We start from the raw sequence: 18,639 nt of genomic DNA on the forward strand, positions 1-18,639 counted from the left end.
CCCTCAGGGTCAGCCGGGAGAAGGCTCAGAACTTTGCCTGCCTAAATGCGTCAGTCCATCACCCGCTAGGTCTCGGCTGAAATGTGACCTTCCCAGGCAAGCTCTCCACGCCCCGCCCCCCACTCCCCCCCGGGAGTTCGTTAACTAGTGGTTTTCAAAATAACAACATGTAGTGATCACCGAGATGCTGCACTGGACAAGGGCAGAGATCACGGCTCTCTCGGGCATGGTCAGCACAGGTCAGACAGCAGTTTGTAAAAGAATAAACCCGGAGAATCATTTTGCTCCGGTCTGTGACTTAACTTGAAAGAACTGAAGAGTGTCTTTGGTGAACGGCCACAGGTCTTGAGATTATACTGAGCCCTTGAAGTTCATTTCGGATTTCATTTAACAGTAAGATTTAACACAGTTCATCAACTAATGCGCCTAAAAATGAAATCTTTAAATTACAGGTGAAGAAAATAGAGTGATACAAACAGTAATGCATTTATTGATGAAATTCGAATATCCTACCGAATTTACTATACTGTAGGACAGTCAGTCAGTCAGTGGAGGAGCACGAAAGCTGACCACGACGACTGTCAATTGTTCGTCCCTGAGTGCCCATCCCTGTGTGGGACCGTGATTCTCCCTGGGTTGTTGTAATGGAAAAGGCCCTAGGTATCCAGAAAATTGATTCCCAGTCATATTTATTTAATTCTCTAGGTTTGCTTCTGAGAATCTGGACTAAGATTACTGAAGCATAGAGTTTCTGAACTAGGAGAGACTTTAAAAATTAGCCAATCCACACCTCCTCCCCGCCCCCCCCGCCCCCCCGAGAGAAGGTCATGTTTCAAGACCATTTAATGGCAAAGTCAGGAGTAAATCTACACCCACAAGGCTCCTTTTCAGTACCCCCAACTGGTGGGACTTTGAGGTCTGAGCAATCTTGTTTAATCACAGCGATTCTCAAAGATTTGAGGCCACAGTGGTCTGGCGGAAAAGAACAATACCCCTCGTCTTCCCTTTGCGACAAAGGCATCTCTGTCTACAGAAAAGTCCTTTAGTGGTTCTCAAATTAAACAAAGTTAATTTTAAATTTACTTCGACTTAAGAGAGCCCTAGCAGGGCTCATTTATAATACAGCTTGGTGGGAAATAAGATTAACACTTTCCTTTGGCTTGCTGCTACAACACATGTTTGTTTAACATGTTTGCTATATTTCAACGGAATAAATTATATCTGCGAGATATTAAGGTCTGGATAATAAGTTTTGATGTGATGGTGTTTTACTATTTACTCCCTTTTCTGGGCAAAGAAGAATGTTTCAGAACCACAGATTTATAGAAATGCTACTTGGAAGGCGTCTTGGAAATATATAAGTCACTTATTTTACAGATCAGAGCCGAGAGTATCATCCATTCAAAGAGTCAGGCAAGTGGCAGAAAGGCCACACAGATACCAGCGTTCCCTCGGCCTGAGCTCGGCCGCTCAGAGCGCTTCTGGGTCTGAAGTACTGAGATCGCCTTTCCGTGTGTAAAGCGTGGGTTTCGTGCAGTAGCAACTTTCAAAGTCGTTCCATGACATCCTGAGTTCACGTCCTGGCCAGTAAGCCTGAAAGCTGCACCCACACACAGTACTCTAGGAGTCTGTTAGGGAATGTTCCAGAAGTGCGGGTACCATTCTGTCCCTCGGCCACTCAGGGATGGCCAAGGTAGGAAGAATGACAGCAAGGAGCTAGGAGGGTAGTGGCAGCAAGGGGCCTTGCCTGTGAGGATGACGTCGCTAGATCAACCCGCTCGCCACCTCCTGGCCCGTGGCTCTTGTGTGGTGTTGTGACCTCAGGGTGACGACACTGGGTGTCAGGACAGGCCCGATGCCTCAGAGCGAGGTTTTTGTTTCCTGTTCTTTTTTAATGGTGGCAACTCCCTCCTCACTGAGGTCAGCTCTTGGAGAGTTGGGGGCTCCCGTTTTGAGGCTATTGAAATGAAAGTTCTCAGAGTTCTCTCTATACTGTCTTTGAGGCGTGACGGTGCCGTGATGATGAGGGCCATAAACCACATGGATGGATAAGCATCCTGAGGTATCAAGGAGTCTTGAGATGGCCAAAGCAGGAAATGGCACACTTGGCCTGCTATGGCTTCCGTTACTGGGCTCATTCAAATCACGGTCCTGTAATACCATTATTATATTTAACCTTTGGAAGAGGACTACCATCCGGTATGAATGGAAGCGTGACCCACTGGTCTCTCCACGTTACGTACCGTGGAGGCTGCTCTAGGACCTTCAGCAACTATCAGAGTTTTCAGAGCCTCCGCTGTCCAAACTGGGTTTAATATTCAGGATCACCCTGACGCAACCTGGCCGGCTGCTGGGCCCCACTTCATCTGTCTGTTGGTGTTTCTTCTCATCTTCAGACTTCCATTCTGCCTTCTTCACTTTGAGCTGCCCTCCTCCGAGTCGTCACAGAGGAGCTGTGTAGTCATCCCATTACTCGTGCCTCATGTCCATCCAGTGTAATGGAGTTGTGTTCACGGTTTTAAGAAGCCACATTTTTCAGTGAAGAGAAATTGCCTGCCTCATTCCTTCGGTCTCTCTTTCCTTTCTTCCTGTATTCATTCATCATTAATTACGTCAGTAGCACTGTTTCTTGTGACCAGGAATATGCAGAGCAAATACAGAATACGGTCTCTGAAGGCAAGATGTCCAAACATAAACGGGATGATCGCATATCCTGGTTTGTTCAGGATGGTTCAAAATGCCTGTTTTCCAGGTGAAATGGTTAACAGTACCATTCTCACTCTCAAAAGTGTCATGGTTTGGGAAACAAATGATACTGTCATCTTCCACAGAAACCATGAGTAGCAAAGTGAAGGGTTAAGCTTTATCGCTAAACTAGATAAAGGTAACATGTGCTGTAGGAATGCAGGGGAAACAAGAAATCAGTGCAGGCTGGAGCAAATCTCACGGCAGAGGTCCGGAGATGTGGCTAGACCATGAAGAGTTGGGATTTGTTTAGGGAGAAGAGACCAGAGCATCGCAGCCCTGGGCACACGGCGTAACTCAGAGTCCACAATGAGAACGTGATGCGTGAGGGACAGCGCCAGCGCCGGGCTGGTTCACCAAGTGGGAAGGAGCGCTCGGACACGTAGTTGCAAGGAGGGAGAAACCCAGTTATGGCGAGTCTGGAAAAGGCCAGAGTTTGCACTTGATTTACTGGGCAAAGAGGGGCCAGGTGGGGAACCGTCAGGAAACGTTATGTTACAAGCGTTACAGCGTGCACTCAAGGGGGGAATGCAGGGCGGGAAGGCTATTTACAGAGATTTTTGCAGAGCGTCAAGGGCAAGGTGGTGCCCAGCTGGATTAGGAGGGTGTCAGAGAAGCCAGTGGCGAGGGAGCAAGGCCAAAAAGAACCCGCAGGGCTGGGTGAGGAGTGGGGACCAGCGGCAGAGGCAAAAAGGGACTGATGAGGACTCTGAGCTTTCAGATGTAGAAAGCAGAGTGTAGACGCCTCTGGGGTGTTCTGTTAGAAGCCCGGGGCCACCGTTCAGGCTGTGTGGTTAACGAGGACACACATGACTCCTTCAAAGAAGGCCAGGCAGGCCTCAAGCCCTGCACCTGAGCTGGAACGTCTTGCGTGTTTTAGTCCCTCACTTGCTCTGGCTTCTGTGCACACTTCTAATTAGGACCGGCCCCCACTTTGCTGCACGTGGCTAGGCTGATGGTGGGGGTGGTGAGCAAGAGGTGCCGTGGGATGTACTTAAGACACAGTACACTGGATTGACTCGGTGATCAAAGGGAGGGGTTGATGAGGAGCGGCTAAGGTTCTGAGAAATACCAGAAGCTGACCGTGGAGGAGCGTCAAAATCTAACCAGGAGCCTGATGCGGGAAATAAAGGCCTGGAAACACAGTCAGGGTAACAGGAGACTTGAGTGCGGGGAGCAGCCCCTGGGAAGACCAGCTACTTCCGAGAGGCAACACCTCTCTCTTCTACGGGTGCTTTTAACAGGACAGACACGACCACACTTGCTTTTAAACAAAGATGTCTTAAAGGCAGCCAAAATCGATGACCGCTCTCAGTTCAATTTTAAATGAAAGTCTATGGATTTTCAAGGGGTTTTCTTAATGGAAGCTGACATATTATATCCTTAGTTTTTTTCTTTCTCTCCTTTTCTCTCTCTCTCTCTCTCTCTCTCTCCCCCTTTTTTTTTTTAATGTTTTATTTATTTCTAGGAGAGAGAGAGAGACAGCATGAGCAGGGGAGGGTCAGAGAGAGAGTCACAGACGGAAACAGGCTCCAGGCTTTGAGCTGGCAGTCAGCACAGAGCACGACGCAGGGCTCGAACCCACAAACCGCGGGGTCATGACCTAAGCAAAAGTTGGACGCTTAACCGACTAAGCCACCCAGGCGCCACCCCCTTTTTTTTTTTTTTTTGGTGGGCTAACTTATCATCAGCCCACGGTACTACAGGGACTGTACATACTCCAGGATCATTTGCTTACGCACCTTTAGGGCAGAAATTCGAGCAAGTGTCAGTTCCTGCATCTCTCAGATTTTTGAGGCCTACCTCGTATGAGATTGTCAATGGCCATTCATGGAACTGAACTGACACATTTGCCAGGTGACAGGCACCAAGGAGAAAAGCAACGAGGACTATAATTTGACCACTCTGGACTTCTCATACCATTCTGCTTCCCCATGACGTTACACTTTGATGCTGTGGTTGGGGGGAGGTGTCTGGGATCAGCCAGTCTGTTGCAGGATCTACTGAAAAAGGAGATGGGCTACGCAGAAAACAACTGCTTTCTGTTTTCAGGGTCCTGGCTGGCCCGTATATTGCCACTGTGCAAACCGGGAAGGTACCCTTTCCTCAGAACGTTCTTACTTGCGTCTGCCGGAAAACTGTCATCATAAATAAACACATCAACAATGTCAACAGCGGGGACAGGGTGCCTGTAACACCGCGGCCCTGTTTGTGCTACAGAAACTGATCTCTTTCGGCAGGAGGCTGTCTTTGTCAACCTTAGCAGGGGTGTTAAAACACAGGTTTGGTAAGAAGTCAGTGGCCGGGAGTCAGAGTTGAACCCTTGCAAATTAACCCACGGCTGGTTCCTACCCATTACATGAGAGGCTGCATGAAGAGCCCCGAAAGCTGTAACCTTGGTAACGAATCCCCCCCCCCCCCACCACCTCCATTTGCTCCTTACGTGGAAGGCAGAAGGCTCTGTAATTTTGAGGAGGGCGGAGTTCCTTTTTGAGCTTATGGAAGACCAGGGACAAGGCAGGAACAGACATTTGACTTGCCATGGCCCCAATCCCCCAAATTCTGGTTCATCAGGTCCGGAAGCTCAGGAAGAAGCTTTAAGAAGCACAGCTTCTGCTTGAACCACCCCCCACCCGCACCCCCCGGGGTAAACTGTATCCGAACCCACATTCACAGAGTTACATGCTTCCAGGTAAACAAACAGGTTGGTGATGATGCAGGGCCCAACAACTTGGAAGAGACTTCAAACATTTCTGGAGGCAGAAGGCTTTCACACCATGCTTTATCTAACGTATGCTTCATTAAACCTATTCTGTAGTTAACCTTTTCCATCCCTGTTGTATGGGATACACCTCTCATCCTTTAAGGTCTAGTTCAGAGTCACCTGTTAGGTGAGGCCTTCTCTTTGACGGCTGTACATCTTCTGTGCTTTCTCCTTTCATTCAGTAACCTGGGCACTTTGACGCTTATTCTATCTTGGAGGACGGCTCTGTGTGCCTCGGCTCCCTGTTTACGTGTCTGAAGGTCAGAGGCCACACCTTTCTCAGCCGTAAGTCACTGGTTCCTGGCTCGCTGTGGGTGGGCACCGAGGCACGTGCTGTTAACAGAAATTTAATGTCTGCTGATGATTTCTGCGTTTGCGAGGTCAACGATACTGCGAAGGTTCTGGTGTTTCTCATGACTTCTCCAGTCCTGGAGAAGCAGCAAGGACCACGTCTTTCCTGTCACACTGTTGGGTGAAGAAGCTGGCGAAATAAGTGCTCTAAACTTGCGATCAAAGAGACTGGCCGGGAGCTTGCCCACAATGGAGGCCATACTTTCAAGCCTTTAATGAGAAGGCCATAGGGAAAGCTATACAGAATGTGTTCTGGGATCCAGATGTTTGAGTCGTGCTGAAGTCTGGAAGGGCCTTTCTCCCGCCTTGGTAAACTAGGCGGTTATTCAAGGAAGTCCTGGTGACGCACTGCAGGCATGTCTGAAACCAGGACCTTGCATAACACAACCGACACAAACAATTTTGCACCCCGGAGGTTGAAAAGGATGAGAGGTGTTGACATGTGCTGTCTTCTCGCTTGTTCCAGAAGAGGAGTAGGGCAGCCTTCAGAGAAAGGGTTGTTCTTAAGGCACAGAGGAAGGAGACAGTTTCCCAGGAGGGCTGTTGTATGTTAGAACTGGCCATAGGCATCAGGAGCTCAACGGATCAGATTCTCCAAGGGTCGTGTGAAACCATCTGCCTTGTTCAAAGCTAGATTCCTGGATCTACACCTGTTGAATCAGTCTCTCAGTGGGACCAGAAATCTGCATTTTGAACCACTACCTCAGGTAATCCTGATGCATACTAAAATACGAGACCCGCTATAGGATGGGTTGAACCTACAGGGCTCTACACACAGAATGGCCAAGATTCACTATCACCTACTTGTCACCGGGCCTCCATAAAGAGTGGGGAAATACAATCAACAACAAATATGTAAGAGTTACAAAGCCGAGAGACAGGCTAGGTGTGTGACAGAATTATAGGGTTGTTATATATTATTTTGCTGTTATATATTATGCAGTGTGTCCTCTTTTAAGCTGATCTGATATGTTAAAATATGAACAGATAAATTAAGAAATGATTATTTATCCTCCAAAAGGATTCCTGAATTAAAGCATTCATCAGTTGGTTTCAGTTGCCAAGCAGTTCAGCTAAAATTTAATTTACGGACAACTTTGAAAAATTACTTACGTGCAATGTGACTTTCAAGCTCACTGTTTGTGGTCCTATGTACTGGAAGAGTCTGAGAGGTGACTCCCTCCCTTGGGGAAGTGATCACCCTTCTGTTCTCCTCCATAGCATGGTGAGACCAATTAGCACTAGCTTCCGGGGAAGACCTGCCTAGAAGCTAGTGAGTAAACTGAGGTAACCTACCGTTTACCCAGAAATTCACTCTGAATATGCTTTGCATATACAATAACTGACTGGTCATTTTAGATAATTAGTATGGTGGCTTTCCTGAGGAATTTATAAAGAATCCAAAATGCTGCGTTTTAGGATGGAAGTTTCAAGTTGGGACACCTTTCCTTTTTTCCTACCAGATATTCCTCAGGAGAAATGACTTGTGCTAGACAGTGGCTTTGGAGCCAGCCGGGCCTGGGGTTAAATCATGGCTCTGTCACGTACTACCTGCTTATCTTTAAGTAAGTTTACTTAATTTCTCATAGCCTCAGTTTCCTCTCCTGTAAATGAAGATCAAATCCCCGACACAGTAAGGGTATTCAAGTCCAAGCTGACGTTCCCGCCTTGATCTTACAGAGAGCTCTCAGGGTACACACAAGTTACTGTCAAGAAATAAATAATAGATAGGAGATAAATTCCACGCCAACCATATTAATTTACGTCCATGTGAGGACAAACGGAAAACAGAATGATGACGTGCGAGAAGAATGGGAAGTGAAAGTACTGTGACAGGATTCACACAGACCCCACAGGCCCCCAGAGTTGCTGGAATGAAATGTGAGCTTTTGGTGGTCGGCTGGGCAGAGCCTCTGAGAGGTGATGCCTACTGTACCCTCAGGGTCTCTGATCCTGGTAGAGGCACAGCTCAGTTTCTGAAGGGGCACCAACCCAGGAGCTTTCCCTCGCAGGGAGGGTCTGACCCCCGAAGACCACCAGCGCTGACTGCCCTCCAGGGGAACCGCAGGCGCCGGCTGGACAGAGTGAACTAAGTAAACTAAGGAAGCAGTCAACCAGGTCTGTCACTTGGCAGGTATACAGAATTTCCTTTGAATGCAAGAATATTCAAGAATTGAGTAGAGTCTGATAGTACTAAACCTTTCTCAACTAATCACTATGAAGCTGAATTAAAAAAAAAAAAAAAAAAAAAAAAAACAAACCCTAACCCAGGTTCTAAACACTGCTTCACTGTGGGGTGCTTGGGTGGCTCAGTTGGTTAAATGTCCGACTTAGGCTCAGGTCATGATCTGAGAGTTCGTGGGTTGGAGCCCCGTGTCGGGCTCTGTGCTGACAGCTCGGAGCCGGGATCCTGCTTCAGATTCTGTGTCTCCCTCTCTCTCTGCTCCTCCCTCATGTGCTCTGTCCCTCTCTCTCGCTCATAAATAAACACACATTTAAAAAATTATTAAAAATTGCTTCACTGAAACTACGTTTTCTGAAGAGCATCAGACCCGAGGATTGTATAGTATTTAGATGACTCTCACTAAGGCAAACTGCCTGCTCTCCTGGCCTCCGATATCAAGAACTAGCTGGTCTTCAGCAGGTTATAGCATGAAGCGAGGAGAGTGCCCCTGGGTCCTGACCTCCATTCTACACTCTGGTCATGGAATCAATTGTGAATTAGATTCAAGATACTAAACCACCCTCAGCACTAAAATCTATGACTCCACTTAATAAGATCGTAAGTTGCTTCTTTCCAGAGTTAAACTCTGGTGCTTAGGTGACTGTATCTCATTAAAGACCCTTTCATCTTCAATACCTTGCATCATATTTGTAAACGCATTTTTAATGAATTCCCAGAAAGTGTTAACTACCATGAAACAGATGAAAATATGTGAAAAATGTGATCTCTACAAAGAGGCTTATGTTGTTTTCAAGATACTGTCGGGGGAATATTAATTATCACTACAAAGAGCTCTGTTAATAATTCCACAATAAATTCTTCTTCTTCAGTCCATTTCTGTTCTTATTTATAAGCGTTTTATAGATTTTTGTTTGTCTTCCCCCCATGGCTGTTTTAACCAACATAATCACTTCATCTGAAACATATTCAGCCCCTACTGTTATTTTTAGTTCTAATATTTTATAAAATTGGCCAGCCTTTGTATATTCTTAGTTGCAGAACTTTTGAAAGTAATCCAGTATTGGTGCATTATCTCTTAAAGGATAGAGGAAGAAAGACAGTATTTAGTATTTATAATAATCTTGTCAAAGTACGTGGTAGGGGCGCCTGGGGCGTTCAGTCGGTTGGGCGTTCAACTTCGGCTCAGGTCATGATCTCACAGAATGTGAGTTTGAGCCCCGCGTCGGGCTCTGTGCTGACAGCTCAGAGCCTGGAGCCTGCTTTGGATTCTCTGTCTGCCTCTCTCTGCCGCTCCCGTGCTTGCACTCTGACTCTCTCTCTCTCTCAAAAATAAACATTAAAAAAAAGTTTTTTAAAGTGTGTGGCAGACACCAACAGTAACATGAGTAGCTTTCCCTCTGTTGTATACAAAGAAACCATTTTATCACTTTCCCAGATTACTCAGAAGACTTGGGTTGGGGGAAGTAAACACCCCTTTTTATCTCTACCAGTAAGTAGCAAGAACAACCGGCTAGAGTTATATTTTAAGACCTTCAATTACTAGCTACTTCCAAACTTGAACTCACAAACTGCAAGAATATGACCTGAGCCGAAGTTGGATGCTTAACCGCTGAGCCACTCTGATGGTCCACCTTGTTACCATTTTTATTTCTAGCTAAAGAGTAGGGCTGTGAAGAAAATTACAGCATGTTCTCTATTTCTCTGTGCAGTATGCTTTTGCAAACTATTGTGTGATGTCCAGTATCCACTGAAAATGGTAAGAGCAGCCCCTATCACTGTACTTGTAATGACATAAATCATTACCATCTACTATTGGGGTAACTGCTCGACTGTCATTTAAGATGGGACACAGCCATTTATGGTTCCCTAATTTCCAAATACTTTCATACTGTTAATGCACCATCCTGAAAAGAAGTAAATTAAAACAATTCCTGCCAACTTTCAAAGTGTTTCAAAGCTTCAGCCTAAAAAGCATCATCAGGCTGACCTTCATGTTTCTAGAAGGCTCCAAACATATTAAATTGAAATGAGACCCTTCTTGACTTTAGCTGGTCTCAGTTACGTCACTGACCATTCTTCAAATTCAGTAATCTTGTTTTTAGTGTCACTTCAGGCTGAATCATTCTTTTCAGAAATGACACAGATTGTAATATCTCTGTAGCTCTTTTTATTTCATACAACTCAACTGTCACTTTAAGTGAAAAAATTCTTTTCGAGGACGAGACATTCTCTGCTAGTGACGGCTTGCGTCCTTCTGCCCACCAACGATGGCTGTTTGGGGCTTGCTAACTCCGTTTAAAAAAAAAAAATCACAATACTTTGTAAAGTTAATTGTGGGTTTCCAAGTATCTTTAAAGCGCTATTAAATTCATTTACTCATTTTGCAAGATAACAAGAAGCAGGAGTAGGGAGGGAAGGCTCTCTGGGTCCAGTCCAAGCCCACAAGCTGAGCGAGGCTGGGACTGAGGAAGCGAAGAATCCTCATCAGTGATTCCAGTGTAAATTAAGGCCTGATCCTCAAAATCCATTTTCATGGTAGCTGTGTTTATATTTGAGAATTCATTTACATTAACAAAAAGTAACATTTAAATACTTCTAGTACCTGAAATTACATTTATCAGAGTCCAACATAAGGACATTTTAAAGTTAAGAAGTAGGTCTGTGATGCAGAACTGGATGTAAATGAACTCCTACTTGCACCTGCCCGGCTACTGAAATGCTGGAGGGAGGGGGGGGGCGGGGCGGGGGAGACTCATGGTTTCTTTGCATGTAGCTGGCATGACTCTGCATAGAAAACCAGAGGGGCCAGGGCAGGCCAGGAGTGTGGGGAGATACACGGAGTCTACCTTCACAGTGGGGTCCCTGACATTTACAGTGTCTTTACAAGGGCACCTAGGTGGCTCACTGGGTTTAATCTGGCTTCAGCTCCAGTCACGGTCTTGTGGTTCGTGAGTTCGAGCCCCACGCAGGGTCGCTGCTGTCGGCTCAGAGCCAGTTTCGATCCTCTGCCCCGCCCCCGCTCTGCCCCTCCCCTGCTCATGCTCTGTCACTCAAAAAAAATTAAACATTAAAAAAAAGTCAATGGGGGCGCCTGGGTAGCTCAGTCGGTTAAGCGTCCGACTTCGGCTCAGGTCATGATCTCACGATTCGTGGGTTCAAGCCCCGCGTCGGGCTCTATACTGACAGCTCAGAGCCTGGAGCCTGCTTCAGATTCTGTGTCTCCTTCTCTTTCTGAGCCTGCCCTGCTCACACTGTCTCTCTTTCTCTCTCTCAGAAATAAATTTAAAAAAAATTTTTTTAAATTAAAAAAAAGTCATTGTTAAAACTTTCTCACTGAGCCTCACTGAAAAGAAAAATAATGAAATAAATAAAGTGTCTTTACAAGCAATGGCCTGGTAAAGCAACTTCCAAACTTGGGAGAGAACTATTTTACTTTATTTTCCAAAAAAGCATCAGAGCCTTATTCTTATTTACAACTAAAAATTTAGGTCCAAATCATATTCTGATGAAGTTCTCAGCTAGAAATTACTAAGAGGAAAAATACTTTCATGTTAAGAGACAATTAAGCAAAACACTTCGTTTTGCTTTTGCCACAGAGCCAACTGGCTCTGAAATGATGATTTTAACAAGCCCACATCCCCCTTGAAATACCAAATTCTAGTGATACTTGGGGTGGTGAGTCTCAGAGCCCATACCCGAAAGCCACACCGGTGGGTAAAAACTGCCAAGAGCAAATTAAATTCGCCTCCTGTTAGCGGACTACAATTTCAGCTGCGTCTTTACTAAAAGAAGGCAAAGCTCAACCCAGAACCCATAAAATGAAATGATGCAGACCAACCTTTTATTGCACCCACAATATTTTGGTCTAGTCCTTTCCGGTTGTCATTGAGTCCTCTTTTCCTCTTCCCATTGGGTAAGGAGTTGGCCAAAGTCTTGTCGTCGAAAAACGCACACACCAGCTTTCTAAACAGAAGGCTTCCTGAGCGAGTGTAGTTTGACAAGATAGAGTCCAGCTGTGATTTAGGCATGAACACATCAAAGCCTTCAGCAAGTTGCACTTCTGGCTACCAAAAAGAACATAAATATTTCATTAAAAGCAACATTTGAAGCATGTGCCTTGGGGCAGATGTGCAGCAAAAGAACATCACTAGCTACTGCAATGTCCACACCCTGCAAACGATACGGTCTTGGCTTTTGTGTGCCAGTATTTTGCGACTTATAAAACCAGTGACTAGTTATTACTCACAAAATAAGATGCTCTAATTCCAGCATGAAGTCTCTTCAAAAGCAATGGAGAAGAGCACGCTGAAAATGCATTCTTGTCCTCAGAAAATAGTCCAGAGAAAGCGGATAATCACAAACTCCTATAACTGTAGAGCTACAGGGGACGGGAGATTTCTGGGTGAAACACCCTCGTTTTTTAAGTGAAGGAACGAAGGTCCAAAGAGATCATAACCAATTGACTTAAAAATCATTTAACTGTGCTCACTGCATTACACTCTTCAGATTACTTTCTCCAGCATTAAATCATTTCATTTCATTTGCCTGTGGATACACATGTGGGGCTGCCCCACAGGCCTGTGCTAGTGGTTTCCAGCTGTGGAACTGTATTCTTTTTTCCTCTGGTGAAACCTTATGTAAGCTAATCCATAAAATTAATAAAACCAATGAGCAGGTGCCCCAGGCAGCTCCGTTCCACCTTGCACCCTTACTTTTGGGAGGAGAATCTGAAGCTATGTCCCAGAGCGCCACTGGAAAACCAATGTTCTAGTCACACTGCTTCTCCATCAGGGATTTTCTGATTGGGATGTTGAAGCAGAAGACAAGGAAGGCGCCTTTCAACTTGGACTTTAAGTCGTGTGATAGAAGCTCAGACAGTAATAAATTCTTGTCTGTCAGCACTCCGTGGATGGGTACAGCTTGTCTTTTCATCGGCAACCCAGTGAACATTTACATTGTAGAGCCTTTGTGAACCCCTGCCTTCCCGTGACTCTTTGTCACTGCTATTCATGTGACATACGTACGTGGCTAATTTTATTATACCATATAATCAGTTATCATATTGGGACCCTTCCGGATGCCCGTAAGTCAGACTTTGTATCTCTCAGGGCTGGCACGTCCTAAGTCCTCAATAAGTACTTGTTGGATAGATAGAAGCTCCTTAGTCATAATCTAAACCATTAAGTCATTTGCTCTTGGTTGTAATGATAAGTCTAAAACAATAATATGAAGACATGTGGTTGGTAAACTTTCATTAGGAAAAAAGTCAGAAGAATATCTAGCTTCAGTAAGATGTATTACAAAAACTTACTCTTGGATAATCATACTTAATCACTTTGTAGACCCCATACTCCTTTAGACTTAAAAAAAATTTTTTTTAATGTTTTATTTATTTCTGAGAGTGAGAGACAGTGTGAGCAGGGGAGGGTCAGAGAGAGAGGGAGACACAGAATCTGAAGCAGGCTCCAGGCTCTGAGCTAGCTGTCAGCACAGAGCCCGACATGGGGCTTGAACCCATGAACCATGGGATTGTGACCTGAGCCGAAGTCGGATGCTTAACTGAGCCACCCAGGCGCCCCTAGACTTTAAAACCATATTAGGAACGCAAGGATCTGAGATTAGTTTTTCTCCTGGGGAATAGGAATTATTTTGTTTGGCCTCATGCTTCCCAGAATGCCTAGCACACTACGGTCGAGTAAAAGGGCTCAGAGCAGAGCGTGAATGATTCTGATGACGTGGGAAGTCTGGCCCTGCCTTTTCCAAATGCAATTCTCCACTGGATTATCCACAAGGTCGTCTCATTTCTCTGCCTCACTCTGCCTTTCAGTCCCTGGATGCTTGATAAATATCACCGTAGGGGCGGTGGCGTCAGACTGATTGCTGTTTTGGGTCCTGCGGCTGGTAAAGGGTGTGTGCGGGCTGTGGCTGGGAGGCCGAGGCGGTACCCCCACCTCTTGGAACAGAAGCTGCCCCACATCTGATGCTCAATGCAGTTTCACTGAATGATTCAATGTGGAAATAGCACACCGAGAGACTTATAGCATCATAATCTAAGGAAGTTTTTATTTGTAACTAGAGTTTTGCTGCTTTTAGGCCTTATCCTAAAGGAACTGATCCTAGAATTTTGCAAAGTGCTCCTACATATTGTTTACAAGCCATTTAAAAAAAGAGTCCCAATTTCCTTTATAAGCAGCAGCTATCTGAGGGACTAAGGTGGTATTGAGGCTTTTTTTTTTTTACTTATTTCTAGGAGAGAGAGAGAGAAAAGGTATTGAGGCTTTTAAATTTTCAGGAGTCAAAAGGGGAAAACACCAACTGAACTCGTTCATATATCTCTGTTGAACTTGAGTAATCATCAAACATGTGCTTAAAGCTCAGCCACCTGACCTGAGACTCCCAGAACTTGCCCTTGGACTCACCCTGGAGGACTTTTTGAGGAACAGTGACATGAACTGGCCATCAGGCGAAATAAGCCCTCCTTTCTTCACATACTCAGTCTTTTCTACAAAGTATGTTTCCGGCACTTTCCACACTGCCTTTATTTGGTTGGGAGTTTGTGTTTCTCAGCAGAATATGTGCTCGTTTGTATTCACAGTACCAAACGCCCAGTCATTGCCCAATAGCTATTTGTCAGAATACAAAATAAACAAAACACTGTGTAAGGATTCATTCAAAATTCATTCATTTGAAAATAATATTGATTTAGAGTCCTTTTATTCTAAGACACAGAAAGTGTGTTTGAAAAGTCTGCCTCGCCACGGTTCAGCATACCAGTCAGCACTAACTCAAGGTGTAGACTGCCTGGAGAACATATTTATTGTATATAACTCCATGTGTCAGGAGTTGAAAGTCGGGCTCACTAGAGGAGATGCATAAATATCTATTATGTAAAGCACAAAGTGGTCAGTGCTACAGGAGATGTACAGGGCACCAGGTAGCATCTAGCTGGTGAGGCGTGAGGGGTGAGCGGGATCAGGGAGGGGACAGGAGAGCATTTTATGAGGGCCTCACGGCAGAATTTAGGAGACAGAGATGCAGTTGCTGTTTCTAGCATTTGCTGCAACTCCTAAAACTAAGCATCTGGACGTTTCTCTGGAGCCCCGAGACCCGCTAAGGGATAACAGTATTTGATTTCTGAGAGGAGCCAAAGCTGTCGGTGCGTCCTGTTCCACTTTCTACTGACGGACAAATGCTGTTATTTTGAAGTGTTCTCTCCAGATCAAGGAACGTGAGCTTGCCCGGGGATGCGTCTCTTACAAAGGAGTCAGTTTTACTAGTTGAGGCCGTAAGAGCTGTGCCAGGAGCAGAGGGGCTGATCTTTGCCCCCTTCCCGGTGTCCTGCCCTTTCTCGTATGCAGATTCGTACTAATGCTATGTCCACAAGGTGCCACAAAGCAGCAAACGAACTCCTTAAAAAAAGAAGGTAGCTTTATTTTCCGAGACATGAAGAAAACTAATCTCAAGTTTTCACTACAAAACTTTTTGATTTCCTCCATTTAATAAATATAGTGAGCGGGCCTTACTACTACGTAATGATCGACAGACAACTTTGCGCAAATATTAAAAAACAGGTTAAAACTCCAGTTGTGTCATTGAACCCCTTCTTTCCGTGTACCAGCGCTAGTTTAAAACAGATATCTCTGCATACTAATGATGGCTATGCTGGGAACCACACTCTTCCAAATGAATGATCATTTTATAAACTAGATTTCCTCGGACCGAATCACTATTCGAGCGAAGACAGATGACTACTACGCTAATTTACAGATTCTGTTGATTCCTGAAGTCGTATGATCTTTCAACGAGGACATCCAAAGGATGGGGCAGAATTTATGACCCTTGGAGTCATCATTTTAAGAGTGAAGAGTCTGAATTCAGACTAAATTTGGATGTTCGTGGACGTCTTGCCTATTTTCAGTACCACAGTTAACTTAGCACGATAGCATAGAAAATGTTGAATTTTCCTTATCTAGCGGCATCACATCTTGTGCTGGGTGAACTCTGGCAGCAAAAACTATATTTAGTCATAATGACCCTTGAGAATGTTTGTGGACCCGGCCTGTGGACATTAACTCTCTTGTTTCTCTTTGCATTTCAGTTGTGGCCTCCCTTTGCTTAGTAGAATTTGGGGTCAAGATCTAGTTTGAGTGGGGGAATCCCCTAACCAGGTAAATTGAAAGATTTCTCCTTCAGTCCCTATGGGCATATCATGTGATTCCCCTGTAGAACTTAAAGTAAAATAGGGGTGCCTGGGTGCCTCAGTTGAGTGTCAGCTCAGGTCATGATCTCACAGTTCCTGAGTTCGAGCCCCGTGTCAGACTCTGTGCTGGCAGGTCAGAGCCTGGAACCTGCTTCGGATTCTGTATCTCCCTCTCTTGACCCTCCCCCACTCATGCTCTCTCTATCAAAAATAAATAAGTAAATAAATAAATAAACTGTTAAAAAAATAAAGGAAAATATGTAAAACAATTTTAAAGAGAGCATATTAATTAATCACAGAGGGAACATTTCTGATACAGGCTACTTTACATCAGGTATTATCAATGCCGAATTATAGTAGGACGTGTATATAAAACATGTATTGGTTAAAGAAGTAAAAAAACTGCTTGAGTATTCACATTGGACATTAGCCTCAGGTTTTCAACTGCAAATCAATACATTACATATAATAGTTTGTATACTCAACTGGCTAACTAGTTAATTTTCAGGCTGGCTCACGAAAAAAAACCAACAACAACATGGATGAAGAGTCAGGATTCTGTGGAATAAAACTAACCAATTTGGGGCTGACCACACATAACAGAATTTATAAGATGGCTGAATGACCATGAACTTAAGTCTTTTTGCTCACAGTACTTCCATGCACAATGATCTTTTAGTCTCATTTACTATTTATTTTGCAGCATGTCAGATGTATTTCTAGGAAAATGAGCTTTAGTTTGTGGGAAGAAATTTAAGAAAACCACAAAAACTCCCCGCTGATGTTATTTTGCTCACAAACACGATCTGCTTCTATTTGAGAAAAACTGCAATCGTTTCCTGTAACACAGGTCTGCCTCAGGTAGATCTGGCAGGAAGTACTGGTACTATTTATTAAATGCAATGCTCAGAGCATGGCCAGTGAGCTGGGAACCCAGAGAATACACTGGATTGGAGGGCAGGCTTGGTATAGCTGGTCTGGCCGGAGCTGAGAATCTGTGTCGATGACCCTCTACATTGGATGTACTGTAAGGTGGATACTCGGTAGTAAGTAAAAAACGCTCGGCCAGACGTTCTGTGACAAAGTATGTGTAAGTTACATACCAGCACATATTTAAGGGTGAATCAGATGAAAGTTACAAGAAGTCATCAAAGGACCGATCCTTTGTCGATTTTGTATTCAAACAAATTTTGGTAGAACTAAGTGATTAATTTCAGAAAACACAACACAATTTGGCCCCTTGAAATGTCTCCATGGACTTGCCTAATAAGATACTGAAAAGCCTTTTAGAGATGTTTTTAGCTTCTTCCTTCCTCAGGTGGTAAATTAATGACTCTGAGCAGTATGGCTTGATTTATGCTAAAGATATGTGAGCCGAAATGCTTAAGATGGAAGATTTCAGCCACTGCCATCTAGATTCTTCCATCGTAACTCCAGTGAAACTGCTGCTCCGAGATGTCTACCTCTGAGAACCTGTCCTTGACCCTCCAGGCAGCGGGTAACTCCTGCTTTCCTGGCTCCCCTGTGTCTTCTGACTGCGGCTATTAGAGCTCACCTCACAGCACCACATCATCGCTACGTACGCATTTCCCTCCCCATGCTCCTTGCAGGGCGTGACTATTTCATTCATTTCGGTGCGCCCCGGAAAAGGTGATACCATGTTCCAGGCCCTGGGCTAACATGCATGAAGTGGATTTTCCCATTTCATCCTCACCCTACGGAGTGACTATTTTATTACCCCCAATTTGCAGATGCAAAAACCAAGGCTTAGAGAGGTTATGTAACTTGTTTACGGTTACCCAGCCAAGTAGTGATGAAGCAAGGATCTGACCGCAGGCAGTCTGTACTGAAACCTACGCTCTGAGGCATATATGCTGCCTGAAGTTCAGTGAGTCAATGAATGAATAAACAGTTGCTTGCTCGATGGATTCGCTCTACTAGTTCCCGTGGATTATGTATTTATTGGGCTAAGAAGGTGTTGAGAGAACAGGTTCTGATTTCAGAAGCTACTTCTGTTGAAAGCAGCAAGACATTTAAAATTATTTAAGAAGAAGGACATACTGGGGCACCTAGGTGGCTCAGTCGATTGAGCATCTGACTTCGGATCAGGTCATGATCTCACAGTTCATGAGTTCGAGCCCCGCGTCGGGCTAGCTGATGTCAGCACAGCAGTTCTTTTTCAGATCCTCTGTCCCCTTGCTCTCTCTAACCACCCCGCCCCCCACCGCCCTCTCTCAGAATTAAATAAATATTAAAAAAAAGAAGAATGACATACTACAAACATCAGTGAACTAATCTTCAGTTGATGGGTCACCATAGATTTATCTTCTGATAACTTTTAAATTTGTGTCTTCTAGGATTACTGGGTAATATTCATAGTAATACCAACAAAGA

At 44.7% G+C, this 18,639-nt stretch overlaps 1 protein-coding gene across 10 annotated transcripts in view; it reads right to left on the reverse strand.

The window, feature by feature from the left end:
• Positions 1–18,639, reverse strand: part of BEND7 (BEN domain containing 7) — an 89,251-nt gene that overhangs the window by 30,854 nt on the left and 39,758 nt on the right. For 9 of the 10 annotated variants that reach the window (XM_039239994.1, XM_039239999.1, XM_039239996.1 and 6 more), the window contains one exon: positions 11,884–12,109. In XM_039239994.1, the coding sequence (XP_039095925.1) occupies positions 11,884–12,109 (226 nt within the window). Of the gene's footprint in view, positions 1–3,081; positions 3,165–11,883; positions 12,110–18,639 lie in introns of those variants that run through there. The other variant, XM_039240002.1, reaches the window with a different exon arrangement.

The sequence above is a fragment of the Hyaena hyaena genome, unplaced genomic scaffold (assembly GCF_003009895.1).
Source record: "Hyaena hyaena isolate Hyena2069 unplaced genomic scaffold, ASM300989v1 scaffold_165, whole genome shotgun sequence".
NCBI classification, from domain to species: domain Eukaryota; kingdom Metazoa; phylum Chordata; class Mammalia; order Carnivora; family Hyaenidae; genus Hyaena; species Hyaena hyaena.